General features: G+C 39.3%; 1 protein-coding gene across 4 annotated transcripts in view; it reads left to right on the top strand.

Annotated features, from left to right (window-relative positions):
• Nucleotides 1-12479, top strand: part of KDM6A (lysine demethylase 6A) — a 246088-nt gene that overhangs the window by 80549 nt on the left and 153060 nt on the right. For all 4 annotated transcript variants that reach the window (XM_059720780.1, XM_059720783.1, XM_059720781.1 and 1 more), the window contains exon 4: nt 9304-9353. In XM_059720780.1, the coding sequence (XP_059576763.1) occupies nt 9304-9353 (50 nt within the window). The remainder of the gene's footprint in view (nt 1-9303; nt 9354-12479) is intronic.

The following is a 12479-nucleotide window of genomic DNA, read 5'->3' as shown; positions in this document are numbered from 1 at the left end:
TAGTTTAGGTCACCCATGATGACCACATCCTTTGACTTAACTGCCTCTGCGAGCTGACCTGAGACTTCCTGGTCTAGCTCTTCTCCCTGGTTGGGTGGCCTGTAGTAGACTCCCCCCCCCCCCAACTGTTAAGTCCCTTTCCACCCAACCCCCTTGTATTCTGACCCAGAGCACTTCAGTCTGCCCCTCCTCTAACCCAGTGCTGCTCGCTGAGGATGTGAATTGTTCTTTGACATAGAGCACCAGACCCCTGCCTTTCCTCCCTGTTCTATCCCTCCTGTACAGTTTATAGCCCTTGATGTTCACCTCCCAGTCGTTCGTTGGATCTCACCACATTTCGGTGAGCCCCACTATGTCTGGGTTTGTGTTAGCTAGCAGGAGGGCAAATTCCTCCTGCTTGTTCCCCGTACTATGAGCATTAGTGTATAGGCATTTAAGGCCTCCTGAAGGTGTGTGCACTGCTCCCCTAATCCCAGGACTATCCGGGTCTCTTACCTGGGTATTTCTTGTGCTCGTCATCAGTCTTGGCTGGGCTGTTCTTATGGGCGACACCTGGTTTGGTGTTCAGAGGTGCCCTCCAACCTCATCCTCCCCTTCCCCCAACGAACCTAGTTTAAAGCTCATCAGAGGAGATCAGCCAGCCTGAAAGAGAACACATGCTTACCTTTGGGGGAGAGGGGAAGCCCATCCCACCCGAGCATGTCTCTCGTCTTGAAGTATGGGTCATGGCCCAAGAAGCCGAAGCCCACCTCGAGACACCATTTTTGAAGGCGCTAGTTGACTTCTCTGATGCAGGTCTCATGGCGTCGTCCATGTCCGCTCACTGGAAGGACATATGAGAAGAACACCTGTGCCCCTGTCTCCTTCAGCTTGCCCCCCAGAGCATGGTAGTCCTTCATCAGATGATCTGGGCTTCTCCTGGCTGCATCATTAGTGCCCACATGAATTAGTACCATGTGTACAATTAGTACCAAGTGTCCCTGTAGACATCTTTTTTTCCCCCTCCTTACTGCCCTCTTTGGAGTGACATAATCTAGACTTCAGTGTCTGCTGGGAATTCTTATCTCTAGTGCATTGAAAGTGTAAAATTTGAGGGTGGCTTTTAACTATTAATGGCAAAGTCATACTGTCGTTATAGCATGATCCTGTTATCCCTTCCTTTGCAATTGTGTGGTGTCTGAACTTTGCAATCTCTGATTTGTATTATGAAAATCTTTTCGAAATTAGTAAACTTTTTGTGAGAAGCCTAAAGTCTTCTGCTATTTTTATATGTAGTACATCTGCTTTCAAGTATGGGGAGAAGTAAAAACTGTCATGAATAACCCTATTGTGTTTCAGTGGATTGGTAATAGACCAGTCTTGCATGGTCGTTTGGATATGTCACTGAATTATGATAAGATAATTAAATAGTAAGGCTTTAAATGCTTACTCCCTTGCCCCTTCTTTCCTCCCTCCCTCTGTGCCCTCCCACCCCCCATATATACTCTTCGATGGTGTACTTTCATTGTAACGTGGTATGGTAGGGACTCTAGGAAATATGCTGGTATTTATGCCCACCAAGACTGTCAGTTCTAAGAGTACAGTGTGCCTATTTAAAAGTCTCTAAATCTTTTGTCAGCCTTGCTTATGGTCCTTAAATAAGGAGAGAACTTTGGGAAATAATCTTGGGATGAAATTTTCTGATAAAAGCCTAAAAAGAGTAACTAAATAACTACTAGGTCATTACAGGCTCATTATCTTGTTTGAAATAATGCTGCATTGCATACATAAGTAGGATATCTAAAAAAATAAAGAATTTTAAAGCTTTGTTTTGAAGACTCAAATATTACTTTACCTAAAATTGAGTAATGCACCATGTTGTAAATATTAAATTTGGAACAATGTTAAACAATTTGCTGCAAATTTTGAAATATGACACCTTCCACTAAGATTTTGACTATAGACAGCCCTTGACTTACAATGTTTCACACTTGCAATGTTTCTAAATTGACCCCGTTTCAACTTTATGATGTCAGTTTCGACTCACAACACTTGATCTGATGCAATGCTACGCCAGCGAACAAGTTCACTGCATCGCTCATCTTCCTGAAGAACATCTGTCCAAACTTCCTTGGACACTTTCTTTGAGAAAGCAGACAAGGCTCCACAAAAATCTGCAGCCAAGACTCCTGAGAAGACTCCAGCCAAGAACCCTTCAGAAAGTCCAACTGAGAGCCTTTCAAAAAGTCCAGCAAAATCCTTCCAAATCCATATGATTGCTATTTACAATATAAATACATTAATCTAGCTATAGGCAGACAAGGTTTCTTGGGTGAATTTGATATATTTTATTAGACCAACCCAAATGGTTGGAGAATAGTTATTAAGCAAGCTTTCGGGTTCAAAAACCCTTCGTCAGGCTAAGGACGCTGCAGCAGTTGCTGCGTGCTCTTCCTAGATGGAATGAAAAGTAAACAAGCCAGGGGCTGGGCTGGGCTGGGGAGTCAGTTGCCAGGCAGATTGTAATGTATCAAAAATCCAATGTCTATGTTTAGTCCCTGATCTCTAGTATCCAGCAGGTTGATGAATTGGAGCTCATAGGCTCGTCTCTGGGAAGTGTTGTGTAAATTTCCCTTGAGGATCAGGACTGAGAGATTGGAGAGAGAGTGGCCCTCCTGTGAGAAATGTGCCCCCACCGGTAATTGGGTGTTCCTGTCTTTGATGGATTTCCGGTGTGCATTCATTCTAGTGCGCAGTTGTTGTCTGGTCTCTCCTACATAGCTTCCATCAGGGCATTTGGTGCATTGGATGAGGTATACTACATTCCTGGAGGTGCAGCTGTAAGATCCTGGGATGCTGATGGCTCTGTTGTAGGGTGTAGTAATAGTGGAGGTAGTGGAGATGTGGGGGCAGGTTTTGCATTTCTTGTCATGGCACGGTCTGGATCCTTTTGGTGTGTTCTGGGGTTAATGTAGCTATATTACTCATATATAATTGATTGAGTACAAAATTCTGGGGTATTTTTGGTGAAAATAGGGTATTTCACCAGGAACCAATCCCCCATTTATAACCTTGTTTCTTATGAGAAAATTGGTTTTGAGTTACAATGTTTTGACTTAAGGTGTGGTTTTCAGGAACCAGTTGTGTCATAAGTCTGAGGGCTGCCTGTAGTTTGAAGACCGGAATACATTTATTAAAGGTATAAGCCATTTAGCAAAGTTAGATTAAAGGCACACATGATAAGGTAGCAGTGAGAGGTTGCAATGACATAAAATATGATGTCCAATATAGAATCTAAAGGAGAATCACAATGGACAGTAAAAATTGGCCCCATAGGAGTTGTATTAAGGGGTTGTCATAGACCACCAAGAACAGACTGGGCAGTGGATAGCAGTCTCTTTAAGCTCATGGGAAACATTTTAATTAATTATGGGGGATTTTAACTTCCCTCATACAGACTTAATAACTAATATTACTGTTAATGATAGGGCACAGATACTTCTGGATTAAGGCAATACTGTGGAAGATTTCGTTTTTAGCATCTAGGAAAGATCTTATAGAAGAGTTGGTTGTTGAAAATAATCTTGAATAGAGCTGTTGTGAGCTAATTTTAGTTCAGTTTAAAATGCCAAGTAGAGAAATCTAGAATTAAACTGGGGGTTTGGACTTCAGAAGTTTGAGAAATGAGGGGATTTTGGTTAGGGAGGGCACTGGATTTGGGATCTTCAGGACTGAAATGGCAGAGGCATGGGATTACTTCATGTGCAAATACTGTCTAGAGCATGCATCCCAAGCAAGAGATGAAAAATGATTAGAGAAAGAATACAGACCTGCTTAGATGAACGTGCACCTCAAACGTGCATGATTAGAGGTCAAGAGAACAGGCCTTATGGGGAGAGGCTGAGAAGCATGGGACTCTTCAGTCTAGAGAAACGAAGGCTCAGGGATGACTTGGTGGCAGCCTATAAGTATATAAGGGCTGTGCATTAGGAACTGGGAGAAGGTCTGTTCACCAGGGCACCCCAAGGGAAGACCAGGTCTAACGTTTACAAAGTGCTGGAAGACCGTTTTAGACTGGACATAAGGAAAAATGTATTTATCGTCTGAGTCTCCAGAGTCTGGAATAGGCTCTCCCCAGAAGTGGTGCAAGTACCTACTGTGGATGCCTACCTTGTTGAGGTGATCTGACCACAACTGACCCCTTGGGTAGGGGGCTGGACCCAATGATCTTGCGAGGTTGCTTCCAGCCCTAATGTCTGTGAAACAGGACAGTGGGGATAAGCTGGTAATAGGCAAGTGATTGGGTTGATTTAATAAGGAAGGGAGCTCTTTTAGAGGTGGAAAATACAGAAACAAAATGATGTATTATTCCAGTGCCATGTTTCATGTTGTTTATATCTGCTTGTTATCTACAGCTTTTGAAGCCTGGTTACCACAGCTGTGTATCTTTTCTCTCTTCAGTTGTTGGTCTTAAACTATAACTGTATGCATGTCTGAGAAGTAAGAATGGTTATCTAGGGTTTTAAATACTGGAGTTATTTACAGCTTTTCATTATAAAATCAATTAAAAAGTCTAATTTGATTATCAGCTATAGTCTTTACTGTAGTTGATATTTTTATTATAGAATATGGTCTGCCCATGTTATTCGTAACTATCTAAATTCATTTTGAAATAATTTAAGTCAAGTAAACAATGAAAAGGGATTTTTGAGAGGAAGATGGAATTTATCCTCTGATGGATTTCTGAGGTAAATATAATCAAGCTGTGGTCCTACATTGATATTTTCTGCATTTCACTGTTTACACAGAGTGAAGGGATTAAGTTAAGGCTGACCTAATTGTAGTCTTATTTAAATATTTCCTATAATACCAAATTCTGAACTGTTGTGGTGTTTAACGAGTGTACTTGGATTTTATGGTTAACATTACTGATGATGACCCATAGTTGGATGTTGTTATGGGTCAGTGAAAACTAAAGTTATGAATCTTCCACTCCAAGGTGCCATGTGTGCATTCTTCCTTTGTTTTCAAGATAAACTTGCTAATTAGATTTACTTTGAGAAAAGACAGTTTCTTGTCATCTTTTGCAACTTAAAACATCCTCTGCTAGAGGTTCCTCCTGTACCTTTCTTTCATTCTTCAGTCTAGACCTTGGGCTTTTCATCTGTTGTTCAGTCTGTGGACCCCTTGCTAAAGATGCAGTAAATTCTGGTTTATTTGCCTCACCAAGGGGAATGGGAATAATGGCAAACTATCCAGTAGTGACCAATTATCAGGAGTAGGTAATTGGGATGGAAGTGGCAGTGCTGGCAGGAAATTGGAACAACAGTGAATTAAATTGGTTAATTATCCCACAACATAATTGGCCAGAGTACTGTACAGTATAAAATCCAGTAGTAGAACTACTTTACAAAGCATCACTGTATTTCAGCTGGTAGCAGATGGCATCCTTGGTGTTGTGCTACAGAGCTGCTGTGGAAGCTGCTACCATTGGGTGCATGAGAGATCTCTTGTGTGACATCATTGTCTTGCTCTGCATGAAGAAGTGCTACGCCCACCCTCTTCTCGGTTTCTCTTACCATGGCTGTGAAAAGCTTGCATTTCTATCCTTGGTCCAGCTCTTTCCTTTGCCTAGTTTTTACATTCGTTAGAGTAGCATAGAATAACTTTTATATACTTATATACGACATCTCTGTCTCAACAGGCCTTTGTCTCACTGGGGCCATATTGAGCCCTATAAAGGCTTCTACTACCAGTCAGGGTTAGACGTCCCTACTGGGGTCAGAATTCAGCAAGTGAAAAATCTGTGGTCATATTTAGCCTTGCAGCACACCACTAGGTGGTGCTGGCCATCTAATTGGTTTTTTCCTTGAAGTGAACCCTACAGATTCATGGATTTATATCAGATTGAAGAAAGGACTTCTTAAATTTAGAGTAGTAGTTATAGAGGTTTGATCAAATTTGCCTGAATACCAACCATCCTATTGCCAATATATGCTTGTTTAGCTACTGTGACATTTTTGTGCTTTGTCCAGTCTTGTTTTAGATCTCATCTGCCTTTTAAATTTTGGACAAGCTAACTGATCATGTTAGAAGACAGATTTTCCTGAGAATCAAATTAATCCTCTCCTTTTTAAACAAACTATGTTTGATATAATATTGTTGAAGACTGTTTTCCATGCTGAAAGAGAGAGACTTCTTGCTTCCCAACTGCTTTAACAGCATAAAATTTTATCATACTAAAAATTTCAGAGACTAATTTTAATATTAATAGTATAAGATTTAAAGCTTCTAATTAGAAGATGGTGTCAGCAGACCTTAGCCGTGCTCTGCAGTGAAATACAACACCCATTTAATTAAGTTGTTTTATTATTTGGGGTCCCAAGATGCATGAACTGGACTTGTAATACCTGTTGGATTTCCTTTGCCCACTTATATTTTTATATGGCAGAGCTGAAGCTGCTTAGATTCTTTTACTTATCCTTCCATATTTAAATGTATTAGGATTTCTTTTAAATGTAACTATATCTATTTACATTTTTATAAACAAAAAAACTAGAACACTACAATAAAATAAACTTAATAACTTAGAACTAAAATAAATATATACTGTTGATTTTAACTCTGAACACACATACTTTGCGGAATTTTCTTGTTTTAAAATTAATAAATAGAATATCACTGTTTTATATTTTTAGTAATGTGATTATACCTAGTATTGAACTTAAATCATTTTTAAGTTACTGTGTGTGGCCAGATTCCCCAGTATTCCTTATCTAGTCTATACTCCATTTTCCTTGAGGGCAGCTTAGCTTCACTTCTGGAAACAATGAGTGCTGGTGACCATTTGGAAAGAACCCTCTTTCATTCCAGATGTTTATCTGTCCATTCATTGAGAACAGAAGGAAGCTACTGCTTTGAATGAGAATAAAGTTACTGATATGTTCAAAAATCAGTTACATTTTTTGTAAATTCAATTCAATTATCAATTAAGTGTTCAGTCTGAGAATTTTTTCAGGCAGTAAAAAACAAGGGAAACATACTATGTTTTATGTTGTGTGATTTTGGAAATGTTAATCAGGGACTTTGCAGAGTAGTTCTAGTCTAGTTAGGAAAAAACGTTTTAAATACTTAGAATTCTCAAACAAAAATAAATTTAAAGAGTTGCTCTACCAACATTTAGAAGAACGTGGCTGGTACATTTTGTTACTTAAGCTATTGATATGGGACTCCTGAAAGTCTGATGTAAAATGTTATTTATTTGCCTTAATTTTAAATGTGTTTTGTGTTAGATCTTTATCCATATTTTTTAAGTAACATGACAGTTTTGCTGAAAGAGACCAAAAGTATATCTAGTCATGTCCTGAGGAATTTGGTCTAGAAATGCAAATGCTGTGTTTACTGGACTCCAAGACAAGTTCCCCCTACCCCCTCCTTTCATTCAGTATGGGAAAAACAAAGCCTCATCCATCTTAATATTATTGAGTATTAAACAGAAATGTAGTACCTGCAGGCAGCCCTGGGTCCTGCACTAGTCTCTTGTTCCATGCTGTGTCTTACTGCTTCCTGACTCAGCAGGGAGCTAAAGGAGCAGCACAGGGCCCAGTGTGTAGCCAGAAGGGCAAGGGAATTGGCCTGGAGCCAGGGAGCAGTGAGGGACCCAGCACAAGTGTAACATTGGGGAGTGGGAAGGGGAGGAAGTAGGGGGTAGACAGTGGAGGGGCGCACACCTGGGGGTGAGGAGGTAAGGGGCTGAAGTTGGTTGCTTCCCACCACTTCCCACTCTGCTGTGGTGGTGGTTGCAAACAAATTTAAGACAACCCTTCAAAAATTAGATTGTGTATATATAGTACATTTATAGTATCTAATTTTTGGAGGTCTGCCTTAAATTTTAGGGGTGTTGTAGGGTATGCATTTAATATGCTTACTATTTTGCTTGCAGTGAATTTGCTGGGATATAAATAGTGTATTGCTATTGTCCTATGCTTAATCTGTTTAGTTTTGTGTGTATTTAGTTTGTGAGCTTTTCAAAGCAGTGATTGTCCTTTCCAAATATGTGGAAAGTTCTTTATTTTTTTATCTTATTTTTAGAGTTCTTTATGACAGTAGGGCCAACCTTTTGGCAGTCATGCCACAAATCAGCCCCATACACTTCCTGGGTGCTACTCCAATCCCCTTCCCTTGCCTTGTGCTCCCTGGCTGATCTGGTGCTCCTCTTCTTTCCGCTTCCTGCCCTAGCTGCCATTCCTGTTCCCTTCCCTGTCTGTCACCTGCCACTCAGAAGCTGCTCATGCCATGCATGCTACAGATTGGGCACCCCTGCCTTATGACACTGACATTTTCCAAAGTCTAGAGATACTAGCAGATCATTACATAAGTCTCATGTTATTGCAATGTGCGTATTGTGCTGTTTCCGTAAGAACTGTGTAATAAGAACATAGGGCACCTATACACATGCAGCACATCAGAGCACCTTTGCTGTAATTGTAGCATGTCAGAGCAGACTTGGTTAATCAGATCTGCTGGAGCATGGTAATTACTGCAGTCCAGCAGACTCCAGCATCTCATGTATCAGCATCCTTGTGTTTGAAAAATGGTGGCAGGGGCGCTTTTACTAAAGCTCGTTCAATGAGTTTAAAGCACTCACTCTGCCATTTTTCAGTGTGGTGACGCTGATACATCAGATGCCTGCTAGTCAAAAGGTTGGATCTATTTCCAACCTTTTGGAAGAAAAGGAAGCAATGCTTTGGTTGAGAACTCATCACTGTAATGCTGCAGTTCCCAGTTGGATACTGTTCCCATGCTGAGCTAAAAGTGGGTGTCTGTTTCACATTGATTTCAGCCTTGGTAGGTGCTGGCTAAAATTTGAAGCTGTCCTCTCCTCCCCCTGACTTTTCTCTGACAGGTGAAAAGGGGATTGTGCTTATGTTGTAGTTGATTTTTTTTTCTGTGTGACTGCCATTCCTTTCAAAAACTGCAGGATACCGTGGAGCATTGTAAATGCATTGTATGATTAAATTTTTGAATTGATAGCAGCTTTGCCAGAAATCCAAAATGTCAACCAATAGAATTCTTTCATAAGGTTACTTTAAAATATTAAATATCAAGTTTATATAAATCATGATAAAATGTGGTTTTGGGTTGACATACTTCATACAGAAAAATTATAATCTTTACAAAATACATTACCCACACAAGTGCACTTATTGCAGTAAAGTTACTTTTATTAAATCATTTATCATTTTACACTTGCATATTTTGAGAGGTTTTTAAGGCTTTCAGTCTTGGTCTTTTTAAAAAACAATTTTTATTTTTCTCTTTCAGCATTATCTGCATACCAGAGGTACTACAGTTTACAATCTGACTACTGGAAGGTCTGTACATATTTGCTCCCCTTTTCCCCTGCCCACCCCATTGTTTTTTACATGCTTGACCTTTCAAAGTGAGTTAATTTGTGTATAAATCTGCAAAATAGATCTGCTATTACTTCTTGTTGTGCAATACATTTAACTAGCTATTGCTTCCCCAAACTAGCAGTGTTTTGTGGAATTTTGCTTTTATTACTGCTTACTGCAGTTTTTCATCAATAAGCCCTGTTAAATATATGAGCAGGTTCAATTATTGAGAGATGTAAACCGTGTGAAAGCCTACTGCACCCTTTTCCTCTTCTTTTGATGTTCATGCCCAAATGTCGAATTACTCTTAATATTTTATTACAGAATTTATTTAGATCATGAATAAGAAAGCAACTTTTCAACAGATTCTAAAAAAATAACACTCCTTTTATATTAAGAGCTTTTATGTTACACATTTAAATTAGTGAGATTGTAAAAAATCAAAGAGTCCTCATTACTAATAGTATAGAGAACAGTGTTCTGTACACAAGTCTGTTATATGGCAAAATTTTGTAGCCGCTGATTTAAGCTCTGAGTTTGGAAAGTACTTAGGCATGTGATTAACTTGTTAACTTTAAGCAAGGGACATAATCATGTATTAACCTTTAAACACATGCTTAAGTACCTTCATGAATAGGGATGCTTTCCTAATTTCAGTCTTTAGTGCAGCGCTTCAGTTTTTGACTTATAGTTTTCTGTGATTTTTTTGGAATTGCATAATGAACAGAAGTGTTCATCCTGACACATGACCCTATCTGTAATGAAATAGATTGAATGGAATGTGTTCTGCATGTGGAGAGGACAGGATTTGAGCATTCTGTTGGTATTGTGCATTATGTGCATCTAAAACCTAGCTCCAGAGGGCTCCCTGCAAGGGACCATACCAAAAAAAAAAATATTGACAAATAAAATACATGCGAGAGATGCTTCTGTATGGATATGGGCCACCCCTTTCTTGTGGTCAGGAGAAACAGCTAGTTTAAGGGCTACTCATATTCTGAGATTATACACCTAAGTCATAATGGCTAGTTCAGAACCCAGTTCAGAGTAGCTCAAGTTTCCCACTTGAGAGTTTTGCAGTGAAAAGAAATTAGGAGTTCAGTTTTTTGTTGTTGTTTTTTGTTTTGTGTTTTGTTTTTTTTTGAGAATTGATAGATATTTAACTTTTTAAAAAAGTAATGTTATATTCTTTGAGATGCATTTAGTCTAGAATGACATTACTATACATTGTAAGCGCTGGAAAATTTGTTAATTATCAGTCTACTATATTATAAAAGTCTCTGTGCTGTCAGTATCTTTTATACATAAAGTATTTTGTTATTTGGGTTATTTATTTGGCTGGTATAATAATAGCTCATTTTAGTATACATGCTGGATTATGTAATGTGCTGCATCCAGTGCTACTGTTAGAAGTAAATTTGTAAATACTTTTACTTAAGCTATAGTGGAGATCCATACAGTTAATGATAGTCTTTACAGTAAAAACTTGCTTAACCCCATTTCCTTTGTTGTACAATTCTGCTTCAAGGGATTTTGACTTTGGGCAAATATTATCTTATGTTTAGTAAGTTTTGTATCTCTGTTCAACATTTTCCTTCAGGTGGCCTCTACACTTTTCCACTTATGGATGCAAAATTTGTACGTCCCAAACTTGTGAGCGTATAGAGGTCATTTCATAGAACTATTATACATAAATAACTTTAATTTGGTATTGTCTCAGGAACAGCTTGTCCTATGCAAAATAGCTAGTTTGTTGTAGGTTCACCTTACTTAATTGTATGCTATTCTGTGTGCTGCTGCTGTGTTACACAGATACTGTAGGGCAGGGCCATTTGACACGGGGCTTACCAGGGGTTAATTTGTGGCCCCCAGAGCCCCAGTCCAGCTGCTGCTGCCATTGGGATCTCTGGGACTCCCCGTTCTCCTGCTTCCTGCTCCTGTCTTTGGTGGTGGGACAGAACTGCTGGGCCCCATGGGGCCCAGAGAGGCCATGGTCTAGTGGGGCTCCACAGAGTGGGGGTAGGAGGAATGCCCATGTAGTTCAGTTGTGGGGATTTGGGGGGGTGGAGGGAGCGTGCAGCCCCTGACCACTCTGTAGTTGGTTAGCTTTGGTACAGGGTATTCATTTTAACTGTGTTTTCTAAAATCTTTGGTTTTTTTTTTTCTTACAATGTCCAAGTCCAAGAGAATTTGTTCAGGTGACCCTTAGGAAATCCTATGACTTTTAGAACATTGTTTCCAATGCATGTTTGATAACATCATTATAGGTTTTCTTGATGTACTTTATAATTACCTTTTTGCCAAAAGAAGCAGATTATTAAATGTCACCTATGCTTATTTTGCTGAAATATATTTAATTTAGTTCCTTTAGGGGCACCTATCAGTTAAACTACTAACATATATAAAAAGACCATCTGCTGGAGTTCTTTGAGCGTGTTAACAAGCATGTGGAGAAGTGGGATTCAGTAGATGAAATATAAATTTACATTTGGATTTTCAGGAAGCTTTTGACAAGGTCCTTTACCAAATGCTTGTAAAAAAAACTGAGTTGCCATAGGGTTGGAGGGTAAATTCATTTTTGAACTGAAATTGGTTAAAATCTAGGGAAAACAGGTAGTGCTAAATTGTCATCTTTCAGAACAGAGGAAAGTCAGTAGCAGGGTTCAACAGGGATTTGTGTTGGGGTCAGTTTGGTATAACGTTTTCATAAGTGACCTGTTAAAGGGAATGCTCAGTGAAATTTCAGAGTTCACAGACCATGCTCAGTTATGCCAGGTAGTCAAATCCTAAGCTGATGGTGAGGAGCTGCAGAGATTTCTCAGAACCAAGTGGGGAAAAAGTGGCAGATGCATTTCATTGTTGACAAGTGCAAGATAATGCACATAGGGAAAAATAACCTCAACTATATGTCCACAGTGTTGGACTGAATTAACTTTTATGACTTGGGAAATAGACCTTGGGGTCATTATAGGTAGTTCTTTAAAAACATCAGCTCAATGCATTGTGGTGAACAAAACCAATAAAATAGTGGGACTCGTTAAAAAGGGAATTGAAAACAAAACAGTAAATATCTTTCCACTACATAAATCCATGCTATGTCCACAC

Source organism: Alligator mississippiensis, chromosome 1 (genome assembly GCF_030867095.1).
Source record: "Alligator mississippiensis isolate rAllMis1 chromosome 1, rAllMis1, whole genome shotgun sequence".
NCBI classification, from domain to species: Eukaryota; Metazoa; Chordata; order Crocodylia; family Alligatoridae; genus Alligator; species Alligator mississippiensis.
This window is presented reverse-complemented; position numbering and strand designations above follow the sequence as displayed.